Genomic DNA, 27,267 nt, shown 5'->3' with positions numbered 1-27,267 from the left:
TATTTAAAACAGCTGTGACATCTTTTGCCATATTGCTTTCTGGCTTTTCTATGTGAATGTTAAAATCTCCAGCAATAGCAAAACAGTCAAACTCTGAGGAAATCGTTGATAACAGTTCTGTAAAGTCCTCAACAAATGCTGGAGAGTATTTTGGGGGCCTGTAAATAATGATCAGTAAAATGCGTGGGGTACCTTTCAACACAATACCTAGATATTCAAAAGACGGGTAATTCCCAAATGACACTTGCTTACATTGATAGACATCTTTAAAAAGAGAAGCTAGACCTCCACCTCTCCTAGCAGTTCTGCAGACACTCATAAAAGTAAAGTTAGGAGGGGCTGTTTCATTAAGGACTGTTGAACTGTAGCTTTCTTCTAGCCATGTTTCATTTAGAAACATAAATTCCAGGTTGTTTGTGGTTATTAAGTCGCTGACTAGAAGTGATTTGTTTTTAAGTGAACAGATATTTAAAAGTGCCAACTTAACACTACAATTTTTTTTCCCTAACAGAGATCTTAGTTTGATAAGTCACAGGCAGCAGATTAGATTGATTTGCCACACGATTTGATCTAGCCTTACGCTTTCTATCATGTACTAAAACAGAAATAGAGAAAGATATAGGCACACTGAGTTCCTGCTTTTGTAAACATTTGATAAAAGTTTTAGTATTTTCATAGGCGGAACCCGACACACATCACTGAGAGCCGTTATCAGTTGTTTTTGGTTCACCTACAGTAGATGCAGGAGGGTGTGATCCTTGGCGTTGTGTCAGAGACCGAAGAGCTCTCACAGGACGAGGAAGGGGAACTGGGCCCACTGGCTTTGGTGGTTTTGGGGCTTGCTGTTTTCTGGTTGAAATCTGGGGGCTTGCAGCAATAGAGTGGGATAGTTTAGTTCCAGCATAAACCAGTTCCTCTTTTTTTCCAGAGAAGGACAAAAGCGGGGATGCTGGAGAGAGGAATGACATATCTAGTGAAGAGTCCTGTTTTTCTGATGTGACCGGAGGCTGTGATATGTTGTCCTGGTTTCCCTGGCTGTTTTCCAGAAAGTCGTCCTTGGGTGCTGAATCTTGGAGCCGTTCTAATCTGACGCAGTCTGACTGTGGTGAGCTCTGTGGGCAGGACTCAGCTGAGATTGTGTCCATGAGCAGTGGTTGTTGTGGCTGCATGGTGTTATCTCTGTCCTTGTGGGATAAGTCAACGTCATGTCCATTCAGGTGCTGAAAAGAAGTCCTGTGGTCATTCATACTCTGTCCAGGTGTGTGTGTGTCATTCAGGTTGAGTGGATTGGCACACACTGCTGAAGGGAGAAATTGTTAGTGATTTTACAGTATGTAAAATCACTTCCTATCCAGTGGGTAATAAAGTAACGTTACTTTTGCATTTATCAACACGAAAAGGTAGACGTAATACAAAAATGATAAAATGCCCTTAACAAACTCAAACTCCGTGTCAGTATACTGATCTCTCACGTGTTGTATATTAGAGGCAAAGCTTCGCAGCAGCATTAATTATGTGTTCCGAAATATATTTCTGCATCAAAAATCACGGGGAGTTATCAGTGAGCCCTGCTTCACGTCGCGAACTTGAGGGACTCTTATTCTGCCTGACACAAGAAAGCCAGTGTAGTTTGCCCAATCAGATGAAGGGTGTGTTTCAACTCATGGACTGATTTGTAAACCACAAATGAAAAATGAAAAATCGAGCCATAATCTCATTTTCCATTTGTTAAACTAAACGGAACAACGAAAAAACAAGCTGATTTCCATTTTTTTCTTTACTTGATTTCAGATTTGATTTCAGATTCAAATGAGTAAAACATACCCTGATTGACCTGATTCTTACCGAAATATCGTCCAATTTTCTAATACTATTATTTGATGACAACAATACATTTGAAAAACAAAATACAGCCATTTCTGCTTTTTTCTTTTAAACAAAAAACCAAGCTGCACCCTTTTTTAAATATCTTCGGGTATTTTAGAAAACGGGTTTTAAAGGTTTTAATAAAAAAATAACAATTTCAAGTGAAAAACAACACAATTATTTAACATTAATCTTAAATTGGGGATCTTCTTCCTCATTTGATTTCAATGGTAAAGCTCATTAAAATGTTATGTTTTGAAAGAAAGGCATTTGAAACAAAGTCGAAGGTGAAGTGAGACATTTAATCAAACAAAAAAAGGGATTAAAACACTGTGAAAAAATTGTCGTCAGTAATTGTAATAATTACAAAAGAATAATAGGCTATAGACGGCCATAATTTGTCTGAAGAGGTGTGCATTTTTATTTCCCTTGACATTCTTAAATGGGTCAGTGACACACTAAATAATGGAACAATACAGTCAAAGAATGCAATGCAAAGATGTGAGTAAATGTTAGCATTTTTTAGATTTCTCTAAAAACACAGAATGACATAGTTTAAAAAGTACTTTCATTAAATTCAGAGTTTTAAAGATATCATCTTCAGATTTAAACACAACAAGGTCAGACCTGTGGCTTTAGCTGCAGTGCATTTCTAGATTATTTTGGAGAGAATTTAAATTAGTTTTTGATAAAGATGTATCAGATGTATTTTGTGAAGTTATCAGAAATGAATTATTTAGCCTTTCATAACTAGTGTTTTCATTATCACAAAAAAAGTCTTTACAATAAACTTCAGTGTCTGCTTTGAAATGAAACCAATTGTATGCTTTTAGTGCAAAGGCTTCATGAACTGTATCTAATTTTAGTTTGGGTATGACTTTTTGGGGGTTTTCAAAAGAGGGGGTTGACTTTAAACTCACATAAAATTGGATATTTCAGTAATATTATATTTAAATGTCATTGTAACACATGTATAAAGTGTAGTTTTGTTGAATGGCTTGCAAATAAATCAACAGAAAACCAAAAGAATAGCTGAACAATTTATTAATAAAAATCATTAATAAAAATTTTGAGACGATTTTGATGGAGCGGGTCAAACTGACCCGCATTGGATTCAATGCAATTCCGTAAATATCACATTATGAAAAACAAGAAGGGATTAGGTATGAACAGAACCATTTTAGAATCAGTCTTTGTCACACATTATAAACACTTTAAATTAAAAAGTAAGATTTAAAAAAATGCATTTAACCACAATTTTTAACATGTTTGTTTTAACAAATGTTGCACAAAAACTGTTGCAACATTTAACATTTTAAATTTTAATTCAACATGTTTTTTTTTAACATACCTGTGTTTAAGACATCCTAAATGAACAATTTAATATTGCTGTGAAATGAAATTAAGCTTTTCTTTTTCTAAACAGGCTCATCTTTTGTTCTTGAGGCTCATAGTACAAATTCAAGAAATCACTGTTTACATGATGTGCACACATCAAGCATGTGCTTTCTGACCTCTTGCATTTTACACAAATGATGCTTATTTTGGTGTCATGTTTTGTGGGGCACAGCTGGCATCACCTGTATTCACATCTGGATTTACTGTGGGTCTGAATTCATCTGCTTTACATAGTATTTCATATACATTGAAAATAGAAATGATAGTTCACATTTACTTTTCTTTGTCTGAGGAAGTCTTTATCAGTACTGAAAATAGTGAGGAAAAGCTAACTTTTCCCTTTCCAGGGTAGTAAAACACCAAAATATATGCAATAAATGTATTTATTTTGTGTCTATACAGTTGCCTTGGAACAAACAAATATGGGTCAAATTGACCCGCGAACATCAAAATCGTACCAAAAATCATTATTTGTGCTAAAAAAAAACACTTCAAAACACATCAGTGTATCCTAACTTTGCATGCATGTTCATGGCCCTAAATGAGAAAAAGTGACACAATTTCTGGAAGAAAACTGAAACTTAAGTAGTATTTCATATACATTGTAAATAGAAATTATAGTTCACTTTTACCATCTGTGTCTGTAAAAGTCTTTTTCAGTACTCAAAATAGTGAGGAGAAGCATTTTTACCCCCATTTCAGGATAGTAAAACACCAATATAACAACAAACACTAAAAATATATATTTAATTTAGGTCTATGCAGTTGCTTTGGAGCAAAACAAAATGCGGGTCAAATTGACCCGCGAACCTCAAAATCGTTACAAAATTATTTTGGAACACTTCAAAAAATATCAGCATGTCTAAACTTTGCATGCATGTTCATGGTCATAAATGGGAAAAAGTCAGAAAATTTCAAGAATAAAATCACAGGTTAACTGGTTTATCCGACAGCTGAAAAATCAAAACGGGTCAAATTGACCCGGAACATAATATAAGGGTTAAATAACTTCTTATTTCCCAAATTACACGATTACAATGTACAGGTAAAAGCACCAACAGTGTACTGCTTGTGAAGAAATAGTTCATGTAATAATGAAATAGTTAAAGCACCAAAATAATGTATAGTGTATTCTAAGTGCTTATTTTGATCATTTTCCCAAAGCACCCATCTTAAATATACTGTCATCCTTAATTCAAGCCTTATACATTGAAGCTTTGCTTTGAGAAGTGCTTGTATTTGTCAAAACCACTGACCAGCACCGTAGCAGGGAAAGTCCTGGGTCGTTCAAGATCCTGCCAGGAGAAAAACACATTCAGCCACATTCAACATGTTGAGGTCTAAATATATACAGTATGAGAAATAGTTTTTATTGAGTGAGAGATATTTGACCTGGATTGGATAAGTACACGTGGGAACGTAACGGATGACATATCCACATCGCCTCCTGTTGGACGTGTTCTGATCACTGGCATGAACCAGAAGTCCATCATGGACCTACAGTAAATAAAAACAGGACTCAAACAATGAATGCTCAGATATGCAGCAGTGATTTATGTTAAGGAGTTTTTACTCACAGACATCTGACCAGCTAACAGAGGACATAAGACTGCTTTCTTTGTCTCCACCAGCAAGAAATCTGAGATTTCTTGATTGACACTCAACATGTTACCGGCTCGTTTTGATTGGTAATGAGGCAGAAGACCTGAACGGTGACTTCCTGTAAGATATTCAAAGAAAATTCACTGATTAAACACTTCAAACAAACCCAAAAATATAAAGCATAAAAGCATGATAATACATGATAAAGTGATACTAAAGGGTAATTTATAAACCTTGAAAGAACTCTGAAGTTGTAGTTGAAATCATTTTGAATTAGTTTCATTACTACACAGTGACTTTTGTCTATTACATTAAAATTTATAATTTTTTTTTCAATTCCAGTTTTGTTTGAGAATGAGTTTAGGATTAAGAAAGCTTTCCGAGTCATTTGTACCTGGAATAACCTGCAAGGCTCCATTGTCCTCGAGTGAATCGTCCAGGGAAAGCCAGACTGACAAAACTGGACCTCCATCAAAACCCCAGTACCTGAAACCAACATATGATGACTTACAATACCACTTCTAAAATAAAAAATACAAAATACTATTTAAACATTTGATTTACTTCATGTCCTGATGCCAGGCCACAAACGGCATGCCATCTTTCTCGTTGGCATCTGCTTCTTTTTTCCCGTCACAGTGGTTGATGATGGCATTATTCTGTCGCTTTTTAGTCACTGGATATTTGCAGATGAATCTGGAGTCGAGCAGGAGGACGTCCGGGCCCAAAGCTGCTGTCACCACCTCTAGAAGCTTAGGGTGCTTGGCGAGGGCCATTACCCAATCACACTCCATATGAATGTTGTGAAGGCTGTAAGCGGTGTATTCTTCACCTGACAAATAAAGAAGAGCATCTCTGTTATTCCAGTCTGAAATTCAGGGTCATGGAAAACCTGGAAATAGCAGGGCATTTTAAAATGAATATCCTGGAAAGTCTTGGGAATTTGCATAATGAATAAAAACAGAGTAATGTTCAGCCAAACTCACCGTGTTTTCTCTCCAGCTCAGCAAAAGCGTCTCGAGCCTTCTGGAGCTCCTCTGCACTCAGGACAGAAAGAGATGACAGATATCCCTGCTCCTCATACAGGGCCTTAATGTTTGCCACGTCCATGACTAAAGATACCTGCTGGTGAATCTTCTCAACCTTGACTCAAAGATTTGACTGAATGTCAGCTGTGTAGATTTATCTGTTTATACCTGTGAATAAAGTGTTAGGAGAGGGAAAGATTGAGTCCATTCTCTCTCTCTCTCTCTCTCTCTCTCTCTCTCTCTCTCTCTCTCTCTCTCTCTCTCTCTCTCTCTCTCTCTCTCATTTCCTTTTTTGACATTTGAAAACCTCCTTGTTTCACTTTTCATGCTTTCTCTCTTCTCTCTGCTTATTGAGGACAATTTATTTTAATTTGTTAATGCAGGTGCAGAGTTAAATAAAAATGCTTCTTTGTGAGAATAGGAAAAACATCTAACTCCTGTGTAAATGGGTGGAGGGCAGCTGGCCATGACCCAGAGTGCATACAGAGAGAGTACTCAGGGGTTTTCAAACACATTTTCATTGCATGACTTCAGGTTACCATCAACAAGAGACACACAGCTTACCTGCTAAAACGTTGCCAATACAGCTAAACTGAACGTCATCAAAACTGTGAAAAAAGATGACAAAGACAGGTTAAAACTCACTCAAGACAACACAGAAACCCAGAATCGTATTTAGTCATAAACCTCATTCACACAGACCTCTGGTCCCAGAAAATACCCGTAAAATTGCCAGACAAGCGTCTGTGTGAACAAAAACTCGTTCCGTTAATCTTCTGGGATCGTTGCCGGAAAGAGGACCTAGTAAGATACGCGGGTAACCCTCTGTGTGAACAAGAATGCCATAAAGGGCGTGTCGAAGTGAGGACGCGCGCGTCATCATCACAACACAAGTTATGGTTCAGCTCCTTACAACGAGAGATAACATGTATATAAACATTCACCACGAGAAATGTTGCAAACTAACATGTATATAAACATTCACCACGAGAAATGTTGCAAACTAGATTGAAGCAGTTATCAGGAAATGATATATGAGACGCATAAACAATGACGCACGTGCCGTAGTGAGGACGCGCGTGTCATGGCAACATGAAGTTGGTTCAACTCTTTAAAATCAGGGATTTACAACATTCACTACGAGAAATGTCAGCATACTAGACTGAAGCGGATATCAGGTAAGTTAGCTTGTCATTTACTGCGTTGAAACGGAGATCATTCAGGAGCATAAAAGAATATCGCGTCACGTGCTCATTTGAGCTATAATAAACGAAAATACCCGCATGTCATCCCAACGAGATATATTGTTCAGCTCCTCAAAATGCGGGTTTTAAATGCATATAAACAATCACGATGAGAAATGTCTGAAAACTGTATCAAAGCAGAAATCAGGGAGCTTGTCAAATATACACTCTGAAGCTGAGATCATTCACCAGAATAGAACTGTGCATTCACGCGCTCCTTTGTAGTCTTATCATAAACAAAAATGCACGCGAGTTGTTTCTGGAGAGAGAAATAATAAATAATATGCAAACTTCAGACGCTGCGTAGAAGAGAGGGCGGGACTTTCAACATGTCACGTGTCTTTCCGGGACCATCAGATGCCGTGTAAACTTGGCAGTGTGAATGAATAAAATATCAAGCGGTCCCGTAAAATTCCAGGATGCCTGTCCCGTGTATCTTACGGAATATCTGTGTGAAAAGGGCTTAATATTCCAAATCCTCAAGTCAAAGAAATACCTGCTTCTGCTTTGGCTGTTGCTTTCAGGGGAATTGTGCTGTTTATAATATGCATAGAGACAGAGCGCCGATATGCAAATTTGAAAACCACCGGGGGGGAAAACAATCCAACCGTCTCCATTGACTTTGTATTGCGAGAAGCCGCCTCCTTGTCATTTCAAGTTGCCTGTTTCCATTTCTGTGTCTTTAAACGCTCGTTTTTTTTGGAGTTGAAAGCTTATAAAAACGTATTTGTTTTTTGGAGGTTGTTAGATGTACACCTTGTCACACAGCAGCTTTTAGGTATTAATCTGTTTTTAAGTTTAATCTGTAAATAAGTTTTTATAAGCTGTCGACCCCAAAAAACGAGCGTTTAAAGACAGAAATGGATACAGGCAACTTTTCATAGTAATACTATTAGTAGAACTGCGTCCAATAGGGGGAAACGTAGTCGGCGATCCACTTTATTCTCCTTAAAGACAGGGTTTTACGGCTCGACAGCTTATAAAAACTTATTTCTGGGTTCTTTGGCATGTTAGCTGTACATATTGTCACACAGCAGCTTTTAGGCATTATTCTGTTTTTTGTTACAAGCCAGAAATGACAAGGAGGCAGCTTCTCGCAATACAAAGTCAATGGAGACGGTTGGATTGTTTTCCCCCCCCGGTGGGCGTGGTTTTCAGGTTATAACGCGCGGCGCTCTGTCTCTATAGATTAGGCTCCTCCTCCAATGAAACATCATCACATATTTATTTAAGATTCCAGGAAATAGATACTATTTTTATCAAATTTTCATGATGTCATCATTCTTTGTTAAATTTGTTTGACATTTTTCAAGGAAGTCACAGAAAAACATTTTCCTTTTGTGAAAATGCCTCTCTATTTAGTAACACAAAGAAACAAACAACGAAAATATTTGACATCGCCCTGTAGTTTCATACTGCTCATCACGGATAGACTACTACGGTGCCAAAACTGCATTCATTCAGCCAAATACACTATAGCAGGTGTCACCAACCCTGCTCCTGGAGAGCTACCGTCCTGCAGACTTCACTTCCAACCCAGCTCCAACACACCTGTCTGTAATTATCAAGCAACCCTGAACACCTTGATTAGCCGCTTTAGCTGTGTTTGATTGGGGTTGGAGCTAAAATCTGCAGGACGGTAGCTCTTCAGGAGCAGGGTTGGTGACACCTGCACTATAGTATTATATAAACACATGGGGAAACACAATGTACATTTTAAACACTTCAACCATCAGTAGAGGTATCTTTAAGGATATCATAATAAAAATCAATATATTGACCATATCTATATTTTTGTCTTATTCAATGTTTTATTTAACGTAAGAGTAATGCAAATAGTGATATAGTGCCATTTGTCATCAATTTGTGACTAATATAAAAGTGCTGTTAATATTACGGGAACATTCTAATGAGTTATAAATGGCCTATGTGTGAATATATAACAATAGTTAGCACATACCCTGGAAAAACCCAGTTAATCATTCTGAATGACTTGATTTTCAGGTCTTTCCTTATGGTCAAAGCAGTAATAACTTCTTTGTATGTTTCCTCTTAGTAATACTTTATATATGTCATTAAAGTCTTTTAAAATGACATTAACACTATGGTTATTTGTTTTGTTTAAATTGTATCAGATCATAGTAAATGATTAATCAAAGACTTAAAGGTGCTCTAAGCGAATTGAAGCGTTTTAGACCATAAAACATTTTTTGTTACATACCCGAAACATCTCCTCACTATCTGCTTGCTGCCTGTCCGCTGATGAGACTGTAAAAAAACGCGATCTTTGTAGACAGCCCAGGCTTCACAAACGGCAATATCAACAAATGGCCAAACCTAGCTCACAAAACAAAACAAAGTATTCCAGCCAATAAACGACATGAAGGATTTGGGGGTGGGGGTTGGGCGCGTTCATGAAAGCACGGAAGGGAGGGGGAGGAGTTAGCTACGCTCCGTCTGTTTGAAAACAGTTTCGAAAGTCAACAATAGAGACAGAGCGCCGATATGCAAATTTGAAAACCACCGGGGGGGAAAACAATCCAACCGTCTCCATTGACTTTGTATTGCGAGAGGCTGCCTCCTTGTCATTTCTGGCTTATAACAAAAAACAGAATAATGCCTAAAAGCTGCTGTGTGACAATATGTACAGCTAACAAGCCAAAGAACCCAGAAATAAGTTTTTATAAGCTGTCGAGCCGTAAAACCCAGCTTTTAAGGAGAATAAAGTGGATCACCGACTACATTTCCCCCTAGTGGACGCAGTTCTACTAATAGAAGTACTATGAAAAGTTGCCTGTTTCCATTTTTGTGTCTTTAAACGCTCGTTTTTGGGGTCGACAGCTTATAAAAACTTTTTTACAGATTAAAATTAAAAACAGAATAATACATAAAAGCTGCTGTGTGACAAGGTGTACAGCTAAAAAGCCAAAAAAACCCAGAAATAAGTTTTTTTTTAAGCTGTCGACCTCATAAAACGAGCGTTTAAAGAAACAAAAGTGGAAACAGGCAACTTTTCATAGTACTTCTATTAGTAGAACTGCGTCCACTAGGGGGAAACGTAGTCGGCGATCCACTTTATTCTCCTTAAAAGCTGGGTTTTACGGCTCGACAGCTTATAAAAACTTATTTCAGGGTTCTTTGGCTTGTTAGCTGTACATATTGTCACACAGCAGCTTTTAGGCATTATTCTGTTTTTTGTTATAAGCCAGAAATGACAAGGAGGCGGCCTCTCGCAATACAAAAGGTGTGTTCGACTTCATGCGGCGCTGCGCAGACCAATCGGCGGCTGACTTGAAGCAGTGCATTCCGGTTAGTATTTCTGTCCGACTTAAGCTGGCGCTGCAGGCACGTGACTGTGTCATATGGTTTTTAAGTACCGCGAGAGCGGTTCGAGATCAGCCGCCTGAGTTAGCCAGCGCAGTTCCCGAAGAGGAGCTGCACGGGCTGTAATGACGACACAGCTGTTTCAAGATTGGTCGGATTCACCACATGACAACAATCACGTGTGTTTCGTGTGTATTTTCACGCCCTCAGTTCCACAAATGCTCACAAATCTGTATTTTTATAACAGTTAAAGCTCTTTTCATGTAGTCGCGATGTTATATTGTCTCATCTTCATCAAAATAAAATGGATACAAAAACGTAGACCCCACTACATTGGTATTTAAATAATTTATGCTTCTGTTAAACTTTATTCTTGTAAAAACAGATGCTGTAAGCCTCTTCAGTTCCACTCATGCTCATACACGGACATTCAAAACAGTATAATTCACTTTTTATGTAGTTTACATCTTACAAATCATGTTGAATGCGATTAAGCAAGCAAACGGCACGTGATCAGCCATGCCTGACGTAAATGCAGCAAACTACGGGAACCACAGCGCGTCCGACTTCACGTCTCCGTTTTCAGCTCCTCCCCGCCTGCACGCGGCTAATCTCGCCGATCGGTACATCCAGCCACAGCCGATGTCGAACACACCTAAAGTCAATGGAGACGGTTGGATTGTTTTCCCCCCCGGTGGGCGTGGTTTTCAGGTTATGACGCGCGGCGCTCTGTCTCTATAACTAACGTCTCGCAGATTCGCTTAGAGAACCTTTAAAGGTCTGAGAATATATTTTAGACTCTTATGTACTCAGTAACATAGGAATGAAAGTAAATAAACAGAATATCAATGAAAGAGCTTATTAAGATAACAGAGTTTTCACATGTACAGTATTGTTTGACGTGTCATCTTCTCAGTCACTGGGCTGTTCCAATGGCTGTTGAAATTTTTATTCACTGTTCACATGCAATTCTAGTTCAGAATATTACAAAAATAAGTGCATTTTGCTAAATCTAACCCAAAAATGTAAAATAAATATATTAGTTTATTTTGGTGGTAAAAAAATAATAATGCTTTAATGAGTTTTTGTTCAGGGAAAGTCCAGCTGCCTGTGATGTTCACAATGTTTTGGACAGACGTGTCCGACCCGTCGCTCTTCTTTCTGTTTTCTTCTCTCTGTTCTGGACACATCTTCATCATTATTGCAGCGATGTACCAGGATGGGATCTTTAATGGCAGGTGTTTTATTCATCAACAACTTCTGGAGAATCCGCTTGTCTGTATGCTCTTTCTGAAAGTCATCCTCGTACACCTTCAGCTGAGACAGAGATATTTTCCATTTATACATCGGAAAAAGCACTTAACAATAAGGTTTCAGTTGTTAACATTATTTAATTCCTTCAGACCCTGCTTCTGCTGGAATTGACTACATGTTTTGTGGTTCATACCAGTAAAAATGCTGATTAACCAATCAAAATAAGGCACACTGATTAAACACTGAAAATCACATCTGAAGGGGTTAACATTATTTCCACATTACAATTGCCAAATTAAAAGTGTATTTACCATAGTTATAATGCACATTGGGTACTGGTATTAACTAACTTTAACATAAAAAATTAAATAGGTTTTGCACATTGTTGGTTCATGCTAGCTCTAAAGCAGGGGTGCCCAACCCTGTTCCTGGAGAGCTACCGTCCTGCAGATTTTAGCTCCAATCCCAATCAAACACAGCTGAAGCAGCAAATCAAGGTGTTCAGGGTTCCTTGATAATTACAGACCGGTGTGTTGGAGCTGGGTTGGAACTGAAGTCTGCAGGACGGTAGCCCTCCAGGAGTAGGGTTGGGCACCCCTGCTCTAAAGCAATGCTTCCCAATCCTGAGCACCCCCTCTGAAAAACTTTTAGATTTCTTCTTATTTAAAACACTAATTTAACTTATTAGCCTCCTTCCAAAATGGTTAACATGTCTCCCTTACAAGCTGATGAGTTAAATCAGGTGTGTTTAATAAGGAGACATCTTAAACTTTTTGGGAGGGGGTGCTCGAGGACCAGGATTGGAAAGCACTGCTCTAAAGAACAAAACCATGTTGTCCAAGGCTTAAAAAAAATTAGCAACATATTTACGTAAGAGACAAATAAAAGTGCTTCATCATGATGTCATACTGTAGAAGGACAATTTTTGGCTGAATTGTTTAGTTAAAAACCTTTAAAATCTGAAGAATCTTTCTGTTTTAATAGATTGTTAAAAGGCACAAAATAAATGTTTATTTATGATAAAAAGCTCTGTAATGTTTCTTACAGAGTCCAAATATGTACCCCAGAAGTCACCGGGGCAGTACCCTTTAAAAAGTTCCTAAAATGTACCATATGGTACAGATACGTATACATTTGCTAAGGGAACGGATATGTACCTTTTAAGATACTAAGATTAACTCTCTAGGTACAAAAGTGTGCTTTTCAAAAGTGTACAGACCCAGTGGTGCATATTTCCATCAGACAGGTATGAAATGACATTCAGTGACAGAATTGTGCTTATTTGATTCTGATCTGACCTGAAATACATTACTCAGAAATGACTTTTTGAGCGCCCCCTGAAGGAAAGTAATTTTATAATCCAAGGAAGGAGATATTATCTAGATTATTATTTAGGGTTGCCTATATTTGACTCAACTATGGGTTAAAACAAACAACCAAGGTTTTTTTAGATTGTAGTGACATCTGGTGCCTAGTGTTTGCACTTCAGAGGTGTATAGTACTTAAGTATTTTAGATACATTTTCCAAGCATCTGTGCTTTATCAGAGTGTTTGTCTTGGGAAAAAGTTACTTTTCTTTACTAAATTTTTTTCACGACATTCTAAAGCATAGAATCATACTGTGTATTCATTATATATTGCATATTAAAATTGATTTAATGCCCAATTACATAAAAATTGTGTACTTTTACTTTCTTGAGTAAAAGAATTCTTTTTTTTTACTTAAGTAAAAGTACAAAAAATTACTAGATGTTTAATGTACTTAAATATTAAATATAAACCAAAATCTTGAAATTATGAAATGTAGTGGAGTAAAAATTATGATAATGTGTTTTGGAATGTATGTTTGCCAAAGAAAAACACTAATAAAATATGATTAAATGAAAATGTACTTTTATGCAGAAAGTACGAATACTTAAGTACTATACAACTCTGATAAGAGTAGTTTGTGTAATGTGCACACTGATTTACCTGCTCGTGCAACAGCGCCATCTGTTGACGCATGTCTCCCTCTCTGCGCCGCAGTCTCTTATTCTCCTGCAGCATACGCGCGTGATCTTTCTGTTCAGTTTTATAATCAGCCTCATAAATTTTTGTCTGTTTTGGATAGAGTCAATATATAGAGTCAGTTGTAGCATTTAGGAAAAAAATCCTGAAAATTTAACTCCAAAATGAACAGACAAAATATACAATAATTAAACAGTACTGTACAGTTCAGATGACATTGTTTTTGCATTAATTAATCTACAATAATTGCTGTAACATTACATTTTGCTGCATTATTATTACTGATATTTGATTTAAATTGTAAAGTACATTTATAAGTGTAGCGCATCATTGTAGTGTTTGAATTATATTGTGTTGCATTGTACATGATGCTGATTTTAATTTGAGTAGTCCTTAAATAGGTAACATTTTTCAATGCACATAAATTGTTTTTATTTTGGGGTCAAAAATTAAAATTTGTACATTTAAAGTGTCAAATTTAAACAGACAAGTACACACATTTAATATAAAACTTCTAACACAGTGAGTCAACCCATCACATAGATACTACATGCCAACAACCACTAGGGGTAGCTGTTTATTCACTGTATTCACAGAGTCTCTCTCTCATGTATACACTCACCTGACACCGCAGAGCCTCCAGCTGTTCCTTAAGATCCTGCACTTCTCTTCCTGCATTGCTGTCATTCTCCTGTCCAGTGCCAGACAGTCTACGCCCGGATTTTATACTTGTGGACACAGAAAGCCCAGCTGTGGACCGCACATCCACAGAAGGCTTAGCAGCTCGTAGGTGAACATCTGTGGTCTTCTACAGGCCGAAATTGACACAAACAAGAACAATAAAGAAGAGTCCCTTAACAAAGTGCTTTGTACCTTTGAATTTCTTTTACTCACGTGTGTCCCTAAAGTCCAGTGGTTGATGTCAGTCTGGTGCAGGCGACTCTCAAGCAGTCTGATGTACTCCTGAAGGTGCTGGTTCTTCTTCAGTTCCTGCATTAACGTGTGCTCGTAATACTCCCTCTTATTCTACACATAAAGTATACACACAAATGTTCTGTTCATTTTTCCACTATAATGTTTCACTGTGAATAGCTATAAACATACAAAAATAACAAACAATCGATAACATTTTTTAAAAAGTGTCCAAAGAGACTACAAAGAGTTTGATATCATAGGAGAGCCTTTATAAATGCCACAATGTATATTATTTACTCAGTCTATTCACTTTGAAAAGTAGATAAACAGGCAATTAAATGAATGAGGTTTAACTGTACACAATGGATGTAACAAAGAATTGCACAAAACAACTCTCTTTAGATGTGATTATTTTTGATCTTTTGACCGGAGAGTCTATGGAGCGCATCAGATGGATTCCTGCTTTTCATAATTCTGATCTTTTTAAATTTAGCAGGGGAGGCAAATACCAGAGGACACCTGTAAAACAGCATGACATTTCTGGCTCTAGAGCGTGCGGAGAAATCATCTCATCGAATTATTCAAAAAGGATATTACGGCCTGAACTCCTCTGGCTTTCTTCAGGTGTACAGTAGACCTCTCCAGTTATAATAAATAAGATGAGAGGCGACTCATCAGATATATTACTTTTCCTTCACTCAGTACTTTTCATCTGCTTGATGTGATCTTACTGTACATGCAGATCTTTTATAAGGTCCAGCTTTGTAAACCTCGCAGTGCTTTTTGCAAAGGCTCCAGTTCTGTGATTTTTTTTATTTTATTCTTGGCTGCTTTGGTGACATTTAACAATGACATTTGGTTTGGGTTTTCTGCTGTTTAGTTTTTAAGGGTTTCAACTATAAAGTAGTTTTGGAGATTGGACCTTCAGGTAGTCCCTTTATGCTTATAAACTCTGTTTGCATGATAGGGCTTTAAAATCCCACATATGAAAGCATTAATCTTTCTCTAAACATTATTAATTCATAGCTGACACACACTATTAACTGAAGCAAATCAGCAGTGCTTTGTTCTGATATAATCATAAACTTCTTGATGTGATTTATGTTTTACTGTCAATAATGTTTATTATAATATTCTTATAGTTACTTTAATATTATGATACATTCACTAAATTCTTCTTCTTGATGGGAGATTTGTGGTTATGCGTGCCTCTGTGTAAACACAGCCTCACAAACAGTTACTGTACTCTTTTTTTTTAATCATTGTGCTTATCCTATCAGACGGGCCAATATTATGGCACAAATGCTGTTGATAGAGCTTAACTTGTACCATATGCATAAAAACTTGTATGCTGTGTATGCATATATATACCTGTTCATGTTCGACTTTGAGGAGAAGTCTGCTGTTAAGCTGTTTAAGGGATGAGCTCTCCTCTTCAAGAGCTGAAACACGCTGCTGGAGACCTATACTTGTGCTGTGATAGATGTGATCCCACTCCTCATTCAGTTTCATCAGCTAATACACACACATACACAAACATATGCAGGTCTGTTAAAATCATGGAGGGAACTTTCTTATTGTAAGCAATAACCTGGATAGCACATATACATCTCGAAGATGTCTTTTTGTTGTCTGCATTTACATCTGCAAGTTGACTGTTTGCTCATCAGCATTACTGTGCTGTATCTCGAATAAGTCAAAGCTGAAGGGCATTGTTAGGCATTACACAAAGCTGAGTCAAGCTTTATTGCATTAACCTCGAGTACCTTATTGCTTTTATAAACAATTACCACACTATACAAATATTAAAGCATATATATATACTGTATATGTATGAACTTTCATAAAGTAAAATCACTAAGGGGCGGTTTCCCAGACAACCCTGAAGCCTAGTCTTACAGATCGAAAACAACTTGCTCTGACATATCATAAAATATATCAGTGTGAGTGTTGTGTCTCAAGATGCACACCAGTTGTGTTTATTTATTAATTATGCTTTTAAAAATTATTTAAATATGCTAATTTAACTAAAGCCTAGTGCTGGCTTAAGATAATCCCTGTCCGGAAAAACCACCCCAATAAATCCGCTGGTAAAAATAATCTCTGACCGACTAAACAGTAACAGAATGCATCACGAATGTTTACATTGCTAAGGATGGTTGCTTGCATGTTTTATTATAAATAAAACAGAGCCCTGTTCAAGGATCTTTAAGATCTGGCAAATGAAGGAGAAGTAAGACGATCAGTAAGATGAGAAGGGGCTTGATCATTAAGAGCTTTAAATACAAACAACATCATTTTAAACTAGATTATAAAATGAAGGGGGAGCCAATGAAGGGACACTAAAATTGCTGTAACACCAACACAATCATATTTATGCTCAACATCCTTGCAGCTACACTAGAAAGAAAATGTATGTGAACCCCTAGGAATGAACTGGTTTTCTACAGTGATTTGCCATAAAATGTTATTTGATCTTCATCTAGGTCACAACAATAGACAAACACAATCTGCATATGCTGACAACACACAAATAATTAGTTTCTTGTGTCTTTTTTGAAAACACCCATTAAACAATCACAGCTGGAGGACAATGTAAGTGAACCCATAGACCAGGGATGGGGAACCCTGGTCCTGGAGGGCCACTGTCCTGCAGAGTTTAGTTCCAACCCTAATTAAACACACCTGAAAAATCAAATTAAAGTCTTCAAAATTACTTGGAAATGAAATTCAGGTGTGTTAGATTAGGGTTGGAACTAAACTCTGCAGGACAGTGGCCCTCCAGGACCCAGGGTTCCCCACTCCTGCCATAGACTAATAACTTTAATGAAAGCTAATTTGTGTCAGAAGCTGGCAAGCTAGAGACCAATTAATGAAATGAATTTAAATGTGTGGTTTAGTGCAACTTTAATTGATAAAAAGACACTCAAACATTTTAAGATTACTGTCCTTAAGATGCATCAGCTCTTATGAACCATAACTCTCTAAAGATATCCCATCAAGAGTTGTTGCACTCCATAAGGCTAAAAAAGGATACAAAACTATTTCATTGTCTATAAATGGAGAGAGTTTAATAGTTTAGCTACTCTTCCTAGAAGTGGGCGCACAGCCAAGATGACTCCTAATGCAGAATACTCAATGAAGTAAAGAAGAACCCACGAGTAACAGCTAAAGGCTTGAAGACATCATTGAAACTGGTACACATCTCTGTTGCTGTGAGCCTGAGGTTTGCAAAAGAGCACATTGTCAAACCCCAGTGCTACTGGGAAAATATTTTACGGACTGATGAAACAAAAGTTGAATTGTTCAGGAAAAAGGGCACAGCTTGCCAAAATCAAAACATCATGCCAACAGTGAAGTATGGTGGAGGGAACGTCATGATTATGGCATGCTTTGCTGCCTCAGGGCCAGGATCATTGAGGCGAAAATGAATTTCCAAGTTTAACAAAATATCCTACAGGATAATGTCAGGGTTGAAGCTCAGTAGAAGCTGGTTGATGCAGCACTGACCTTAAGCATCGAAAACACTAAACCTCATAGAAATGACCTCAAGAGAGCGGTTCACACCAGTAATCCTACAAATGTGTCTGAGTTGAAGCGGTTTTGTAAAGGGGAATGGGCAGAAATTCCTTCTGAATGATGTGCGGGTGTGATTCAGAGCTACTGAAAGCGCTTGCTTGAAGTTATTAATGCCAAAGCAGGTTCAACAAGCTATTAAATCCAAGGGTTCACTTACATTTTCCTCCAGCAGGACTTGTTTAATGAGTTTAATGGTTGTTTAAAAATAAATAAAACACAAGAAACTAGAACTATTTGTGTGTTGTCAGCTAACGCACATTGTATTTGTCTATTGTTGTAACCTAGATGAGGACCTGATCACATTTTATAGCAAATCACAGTAGAAAACCAGTGTCAGTGTTTTAACAAAAGAAATCAAGCGCAAACGAACAGAAAAGACTTTTATACATAAAACAAGAAAACAAAGCCCTCGTGGATGTAAACAACAGTAAACACGATATACAGACAGATAACATTAAACTACACTTGATATTTAACTAGACCTCACACGACTTGAAACACTAGAACAATACAAAACGAACCTACACAGGACTATAAACACAAGGGTATTAAGTAAGAGAAGCTAAACAGGGTAACAAGGGGAAACAGGTGAGGGGAATAAACTAATTATGAATAATTTACAGGGAGAACGAGGGGGCGGGGACTAGAGACGAGACACCAAAGGCACATGACCCGATATGCAAGGTCATGAGCCCTCACAAAGAACATGAGGCTGTCAGAACCCTGCCAAAATGAACTAGATACAAACAAAAAAACAAGACTCTTGACAGGATCCTGACAACCAGTTCATTCCTAGGGGTTCACATACTTCCTCTTGCCACTATGTATTTTGTAACATCTGCAGGGTGCAGTGAATGCCTGTAAATAACAGTTTTAAAAAAAAATGCAATTGATAAAAACGTTTCTTATCAACACAATTCATGATCTAAGGCCATCCCTTACAAAAATGAACCATGGTTCTGTATGGTTCTTTATACTACTGTATATTTAATTCATGGTTACCACAAACTATCTATGGTTTTGCTATAGTAAATGGTGTTTAACTGTGGTTTAACAATGGATTTAGAAGTGGTAATAAACATAACTAAACTTTGTATAGAAGTTTGGTTTGTGGTTTGCATGTTTTTTACCTCTTTGTTGAGTCGGCGGAGTTCAGTGTTTTTGTTGAGGAGTTGAAGTTTCTCTTCATCAGATGATGTGATGGACATGCTTTCTGTGATGAGGGTTAACTCCTCTCCTCCACACAGTGATGACTCCACCTGTGCTGTATCCTCCACCTGTCTAACACACATTTTCTTTCTTTATTTGGATCACCAACAACAAAATACAGAATCCAAATACCAGCTGAGAAGAGTTTGTAGAATGACAGGCACTCTTAGTTAACATACATTTACAAGTCCTTATATCAAGGATAGACAAATCATCTTGTAAATTAGTTTTGCTATCTTTTCTCGCAATCCACCCAACTGCAGTCCTTTAATTACATTCTTGTGTGCAAGACCTAGACTTCCAAATATTAACTTACAGTCATATTCAAGTTGATGGATGGCTTCAACCAATGGTTAATACTTTGGAAAATATATTTTGGATAGTTTGGAAAGATAGCAAGTTTCCAAATAGAGATCAAAACAACAGCCAACCTCAATGAGTTCAAAGCCTCATTTACGATTACAATGTCAGGATATATGTTTTTGGAAATGATCTCTGTCCAGTGTGTTATGAAAGAACCAGTTCAGTTAAACAGTATTCTGGTAAATCCTACTGTCTTTATAGTTTTCAGCTCCTTTTAATCAAATCAACCTGGTGATCGTACCTGGCTATGTAGAGTTTTTTTTCCTGTTGATTTTGATGTAACAAAAAGGGGGACAGATTCAATGTTGACAGATTATATGTAGTTGGAAGACATTGTAACACACACACACACACACACACACACACACACACACACACACACACACACACACACACACACACACACACACGCACATGCAAATGCACCCTCATGCATACACACACACACACACACACACACACACACACACATACACGCACGCTCATGCATACACACACATACACTTGTTTTTCTCCTACAGTGGGGACTTTCCAATCTGCTGTTGTTTTTATCCTCACCTTTCCCCTGAAACTTACACAAACCTTTCTGTACTTTTGCATTTTATTAAGACATTACTTATTATGTTTGTCAAGATAGAGTGCTAGTCCCTCACAAAGCAGGTGATTACTATTCATTCTGGACCTCTGGTCCCTACAGTGCAGGCAAAACCTACAGACACATTTTAAAGACTTCACAATAACTTCGAGTGCTTTTATACTGCTATTTGTTTTTGTAGAAACCAAGCACTACACTTTACAAACACATTTTGGCTTTTAGTATCTTTATTAGCTGCCTTTTATTCCCAAAGTAGACATCTACATAGTAGATTCTTTATATTCATCACTAACCCATTACTTAGTCCCTTTAGGTCTGATTTTATAAAAAAAAGAAAAGAAAAAGAAAGAAAATAGCAAAATCTCTCTACATGACATGATGAGTAATGGCATGTGATGATAATATAATATTAAAAACAATTAGTCATAACACTTGGCAAAAGACACATGACACATGATTGATGATTAACACCTAATACTTATGTAATGACACTGTAACATGAAGACTTATGTAAAATTTGACCTCAAAAGCTATCGCTTTTATCGCAATTAACTCTTTTATTTTTACTCATTTGAAATCTGATAACTAATGTTCATAAACTCTACATGCATACTGCGAGTTCAAAGTGTCTGTTAATGAATATAACAAAATCTCAATCTAACACCTCATTAAGACTGAAACACATTTCATAGAGAACAGCACTGTAAAATGTAAACATTTATAACTCATTACAACCTCCTCATCAATTATTCATCATCAGGTGAAACTGTAATGAAATATAAACTAATACAAGTTACTGCACGAGTACACAAACACATTATGAACTTCCATTATAAATTAACAAAACTATAAACCAATGGGAAAATTTGTGCTGAGATGCGTTTCTGTTCCTTTAACCCCTTATCATGTGATACACAACTACAATTTTTCCCCCGAGGTTGTCACATACAGTAAGTAAAAAGTGAAATGACGTGTGTCTTTAGTAACGGTTCTCCCCCCAAAATGAATAATTATAACCTGTATGAATTTCTCTAAACACAAAGGAAAATATTTGTAATGAAGCAGGAAACAGAAGCACCACTGACTTTTATAGTAGGAAAAAATACTACTATGAAAGTCAATGGTACTCCAAAACGGTTTGGTTACAAACATTGCTCAAAATATTTTCCATTGTATTTAGAAGAACAAAGAAATGAATACAGGTTTGTAACAACATGAGAGTGAGTAAATGTTGGCAAAGTTTTCGTTTTTGGGTGAACTATCCCTTTAATGAAACACTTTAACATCAAGTGGCGGTTTCCAGGAAAGTGTTAAGATTAATCCAGGACTAGGCCTTATATTGGGACATTTAAGTAGTTTTACAAACAAACCTTACAAAAACAATACTGGTGAGAGGTTACCTAGACTAACACTATGATTTCATTCAGCACCATTGTATTATCCATCATTATACCATCATTTGATCATGTTCTGACACTTTTAAATAAAAAAATCACACCTGATATATCACATCTGTAATTTTTGAGAATACTCTAAAAGATCATAGCACAAACCTTCATGTATTTTTATTATACATGAGTATAAATAAGACTTACTCAGACTGATGTGTTGTTCTGGGTTCATTGTTCTCCTCAGGTAAAGATCGCTCTTTATTTAATGAATCCTCTTCTGATAGTGAAGAATGTAAACTTTCATCCATGACTCCTTAAAATCTGATTATTACTTGAAGTCCTAACCTGCTTAGTCCGAAATCCAACCGATATAAGACGTGAGTGTGTTGTAAGTGACTTTACCGCACTATGTGTTGATTGTAGGGGAAGTTGAAATATAAAGCCCTTCATTAACATGCAAGACATCACAAAGTAGGAAGTAAAACTCAACATGTCACAACAATAAACAATCCACTGCTTTTACTGTTTTGATCTTCACCAACATTCATATCAACACAATAGAAAGAAACACTCCAGTTAACTAAATATAATATATATTTTATATTATTTGTGAGAATGTTTATTACAGTATGACTGATCTCATGATATGTCATATTGGTTATTAGAGTGAGATGTAAAAAAAGGAAGTGAGGTGGGGAATTTCCACTGTACAATCATCTGTTCACTTTGGCTTTTCTAAATGCAGTACTGTCAAAAACCAAACCACAATATCTTACTGTCATGGGTGAAAGATGTTGCTGTCTGTGTCAGGTTATTTTCCATTCTCAAAATATCTGTTGTGTTTTCACAGTTACTATAGTGAATTCGGTTATTGTTCAAAAATGATTAAGTAGGCTAATAGTTCACCCACAAACAACTCTTTCATCATTTATCAATGTATGTCACAAAGAAACACTAGGTTAAAGATCCAAATAAAAAGGTCAGACGCAAAAGTTACTAAACACCACCTCGGTCAAAAATAAGATAATGATATTGACCCAATGCTCTCGGTGTTACAAAACTGCACAAAAAGACAGATTGAAGATCTAAGTGTAAACTTTAATGCAAGGTTAAACCAGAATCATTCATCTAAAATAACAGGCAAGAGGTCATACACGAGGTCATAAACAATCCAAACAAGGCTGACAACTAAACAAAAGCAAAACCACGGGTGCTTCTGAAACCCAAGCATACCTGTCAAGCCATTTTTCCCAGGATTCTGACGTATTTTATCATTCTATCCTGCCATCATCCCGATTAAATAATTTACCATATTTCTCCTGTATTTTTAATATTTCTATAAAAATCCCACTGGCCATATTTGATGTTTGCTGCACTCACCTACGGTAAAGCAGGCGACAGTATATATGTAACAAATTGTATCACCCAAAGTCTTTTCATTTTTACGTTCTGATTTTTATCATTTGCAGTTTATTTTCTTCTTTAGTGATTCTGCAACTGTGTACTGTCTTGTCTAAAGAAGTAGATTTTTGCAAGAAAAGCTTTCATGCACTTAGAGGGTTTTGCATCTGAGCTTTATTTGGGGATAATTAAGAATCTTAACACAAGCACAGGCAAAAGGTCATAACCAAGAAACAGAAAACCAGTGAGAGCGCTCAGAAAAAGAGTGTGATAATCAGATAATCATACAATGCATCATTGGAGAAACTTCCTAAAACATAGTAACTTTGTCTCACATCTGTCATTTGGACCACAGAGGCTACACTGTAAAAAATGCAGCATGAAGTTAAAACAACTTGGTTTTGCAACTCAATTCAACCTAAAATCACGTTCAATTTCTTTAACTTCAGGTGTTAAAAGAAAAACATCTTTGTTTTTCAATATTTTACTATGTTCCACCTCAACTTAGATGAATTAATACATGCCTATCTTTTTCAATGCATGCACTTTTAATCTTTGTACAGCACGTTGTGGATGTGTTAAGCCGAAAGTATACTAGGGACGTCTGCGTATGCGCGCCGTCCGCATGACGTCATTTTCGTCATCAGGAGGGTCCGCGGCCGGCCGCGCACAATTTTGAGACCGCGCGGACAGTGCGCGTACAGTACATTTGCACACACAATACCGTTTTCTACTTTTACTTTTACTTCTTCCAAGAACAGAAAGCTTTGGAGCATGTTTGTTACCATAATGTTTGATTCCTGTTCTTTGTTGTCTTGTTGTTTGTTTTAAACTGTGTTTGCAATGGTGGATCAGTTACTTTTCTTCACCTATCCTAACTGTAAATGTCACCAAATCAGTGCTGCCCTGACGGCCTGTTAGACTAATAATTTGAATAATAAAACATTTGTAATGCGTATAGTGTCGAACGCGGCCATTCCAAGTGTAGCCGCGGGGCGTATACTTGGAAAGCTGCCCGCGGTATACCCCGGCCTTTAGCATTTAGCCTAGCCCCATTCATTCCTATGGCTCAAAACAGGGGTGAATTTAGAAGCCACCAAACAGTTCATTGTTTTCCCTATTTAAAGTATGTTACATGAGTAGTTATACGAGTATGGTGGCACAAAATAAAACTTTTTTTAAAACCATAGGAATGAATGGGGCTAGGCTAAATGCTAACAAATTCAAGAAGCGCTGTACAAAGATTACGAGCTTCAGCAGATAACTTTTCTTCACAATATGTGGAGTTTGTGTTGGAGTCTGTGTTGTGCTGGGAGCAGGTAGTTTCAGTCTGTTATCAGACAGTGTCGTCGCTGTTGAGCGCAAAGTCAGTAGACGAGGCGAGAGGCTCGGGAACGCGCATGCGGGTGACGTCACTGGATTTCGCGCCAAATCCGGCCCGGTACTTTCACATAAAAATAATAATATTTTTTTTCAGAGGTAATAGCAAAACCCGCAAAGTGGATCATTTTAATGTGATATTACAACCCATTCGCACACAGGCAATTGAAAATGGATTAGTTTAAGTAGAAACGTTACGTACAGCACCTTTAAGTTAAATTAACATAAAATATATGTTAATTTGACATCATTTTTTCAGTGTGTAGTCAATGACATCACATAAATGGTGGAGTAACAATGTTATAATATGTTCAGGATTGAATTATTGTACGATTATTCTGTAAATAATGAATGTGGCATATTCCCAAATCTTTGAACTACTGTATGCTGAAAAACAAAAGAACTTGAGACCATATTTGGCTAACAGTGTTTTTGGGAAACGTACCCCTGATCAAGTGTCAGATGGGAGACATACAGTAATAATACATTCACCACTTACACACAGTGTGTGCTCCAATAGTCATGTTTCCTCTATTTATTGTGACATCTTGACAGTTAGTATATTGCTGAGTGTAGCATTAGTTAAAGCATTAGTTTTAGTAAGTGATGACTTTCTGGATAGAGTGCTATAGCAATGACATTATTGACCCAAAACATTTCAAGGACCAGGGACAAATTACACTGTGAAACCTCATATCTTCCTTATGAAACAGCACATATGTGAAGGATTATAGTTTGTGGGTTAAGTTTGTTACTATAGTTTGTTGGTTTGTTGGTTTTTAAAATACAGTATTATGACCTGTGTCAACACCAAAACATCAAACATACTGTAACCAGACAAAAAAAACCATGAAACGGTGGTTAATTTGTCAAAGTACAAAGAAAACTTCAGAATAATGTGTTAATAGTCATATAAAACTTAAATGATAAAGTTAGTTATTTGTTTTTTTAAGCTTAGGCTTGACGGAGCTTTGCAGTAAATTTAGGCTTAAACTTCATAACAGCTAGTTTTGAAATAATGCAAACCCACAAATTTCATATAATAATAATGCAAATTTCACAAGGATTCAATTTTTTATGAATTTGTATAACTTTAATTTCTGTGAAAGCCCTGATGAAGACTGATAGTTTTTAATTTTTTTTTTTATAATATTTTTTATATCCAAAAGTGGAGTTTTGAGTATCTTTGTAAATTGGAGTATGGAGTAATAGTTTTGTTTCTAATATAACATTCAGCCAGGACTAAGCCTTAGTTATATTAGGACATTTAAATAGTTTTTACAAACATTCTCCCTGCTGAAAAAAACAGCATCAAACCAGCATGGACCAGCATGGGAATTATGCTGGTCTATGCTGGTTTAGCTTGTGGTCACAGCATACCAGCACCAAAACACAACATATGCTGGTATGACCAGCATGGGATGTTGGTGCTTATGCTGGTTTAGCTGGTGCTAATGCTGGTTTGTTGCTGGTTTAGCTGGTGCTAATGCTGGTGCTGGTGCTAATGCTGGTGCTGATGCTGGTTTAGCTGGTGTTCACTAGCAAACCAGCACCAAAACACAACATATGATGGTCTTGCTGGTATGCTGTTTTTTTCAGAAGGGCTGTCATGAAAACGCCAGGCTCCACCCTCACTCAAGCACCATGTTCACCGTCACTGAGTTTTAATCACCACCACCTGCACAGCATCACGTAATGTAATTACCCAGCACATATTTAAGCACATCACTTATCTGCACTTTTTGTCTGGACGCGTCAAGACTACACCTGCTTGTGCTGTTCATCCATCTAAATGTACCTTATTCAAGAAACTCTCTTGGATTATTACGTCAGTGTGAGATGATTTCAGTTAGGACAACTCAAACAAGCATTTTGGTCTTGGACGAAACTCAAACCCTGTCTGGGAAATTGCCCCATAATATATAATATTATTATATTTTACGAGGTCTGTTTGTGGCATTATTATTACATTTGTGCATTACATAAGGCAAACGTGAAATTCAGCATTGCATTATTTGATAGCCCTGCTGAGTCCATTAGAGAAAAGATCTCTGTTTTAATTTTTACTACAGTAGCTCAGTCTGGGATAACAGCCCAGACAAACACACAAACACAATGAGTCATCCTGTACACAAATGCTGCTGATGATATTCATATTATTTTCCTTCCAAACCACCTCCAGCTTTGGCACTGTGCTAAATGAGTCCAAACATCACATCACCCATGAATTAATTTATATTTTTGTTGTACAGTATTATATGAACTGAGTTCTATGTTGTTAATAAACATTGCACTTCACTGCACTGACTTAAGTGCAACATTTTCATTAGCATTTTATTGTCTTTGTGGTGAATATAAATGAACAGTCTGTGTGCGTGCGTGTGCGCGAGTAAAGGGCCAAGACTCATCATCATCCCAAAATATAGTGAGCTATATTTAATCAAAAATAATTTATTGAAGAGTTGCAGATATTCTCACCTGAGTAATTGCATAATTTAATTCAAACCTAATTTGAATAACGTTTGAAATAATGTCAAGAAAATGATCATACTAATTAAAATAATGTAAATAAATATAGATATTAAAAGTATTTATACTACGGGTCTGTTGAATGCTCTCTTTCTCTCTCTGTGTCTCCCTGTTGCTCTCGTTCTCTTTTTAATATCTTCATTAATAACTGCATTAGAATGCTATCAACGATTCAAGCCTCC

At 36.9% G+C, this 27,267-nt stretch overlaps 2 protein-coding genes across 5 annotated transcripts; both read right to left on the bottom strand.

The window, feature by feature from the left end:
• Positions 1-3,631: 3,631 nt before the first annotated feature.
• On the bottom strand, positions 3,632-7,665 carry LOC135749487 (probable alpha-ketoglutarate-dependent hypophosphite dioxygenase). 3 transcript variants are annotated; one of them, XM_073812148.1, is made up of 8 exons: positions 7,635-7,665; positions 6,459-6,502; positions 5,853-6,062; positions 5,431-5,698; positions 5,261-5,352; positions 4,842-4,984; positions 4,657-4,761; positions 3,632-4,559 (listed from the first exon to the last, which is right to left on the bottom strand). In XM_073812148.1, exons 3-8 carry the CDS (start codon positions 5,974-5,976, stop codon positions 4,467-4,469), a joined length of 825 nt encoding a protein of 274 aa, XP_073668249.1. In that variant the 5' UTR covers positions 5,977-6,062; positions 6,459-6,502; positions 7,635-7,665; the 3' UTR covers positions 3,632-4,466. The 3 variants fall into 3 exon arrangements, with proteins under 3 accessions (XP_073668249.1, XP_073668248.1, XP_073668250.1); XM_073812147.1 differs by lacking the exon at positions 7,635-7,665 and having other exon boundaries at positions 5,853-6,061; positions 6,457-6,575; XM_073812149.1 differs by lacking the exon at positions 7,635-7,665 and having other exon boundaries at positions 5,853-6,009.
• Positions 7,666-11,545: 3,880 nt separating this feature from the next.
• LOC135749486 (uncharacterized) lies at positions 11,546-22,192 on the bottom strand. 2 transcript variants are annotated; one of them, XM_065268076.2, is made up of 7 exons: positions 21,980-22,192; positions 19,348-19,498; positions 16,010-16,153; positions 14,618-14,749; positions 14,346-14,531; positions 13,688-13,813; positions 11,546-11,779 (listed from the first exon to the last, which is right to left on the bottom strand). In XM_065268076.2, exons 1-7 carry the CDS (start codon positions 22,081-22,083, stop codon positions 11,552-11,554), a joined length of 1,071 nt encoding a protein of 356 aa, XP_065124148.1. In that variant the 5' UTR covers positions 22,084-22,192; the 3' UTR covers positions 11,546-11,551. The 2 variants fall into 2 exon arrangements, with proteins under 2 accessions (XP_065124148.1, XP_065124149.1); XM_065268077.2 differs by having other exon boundaries at positions 19,348-19,494; positions 21,980-22,122.
• Between the last annotated feature and the right edge of the window lie 5,075 nt (positions 22,193-27,267).

This window comes from Paramisgurnus dabryanus, chromosome 16, assembly GCF_030506205.2.
Source record: "Paramisgurnus dabryanus chromosome 16, PD_genome_1.1, whole genome shotgun sequence".
Classification (NCBI taxonomy): Eukaryota; Metazoa; Chordata; class Actinopteri; order Cypriniformes; family Cobitidae; genus Paramisgurnus; species Paramisgurnus dabryanus.
Note: the sequence above shows the minus strand (reverse complement) of the source record. Positions and strands in the feature narration are given on the sequence as shown.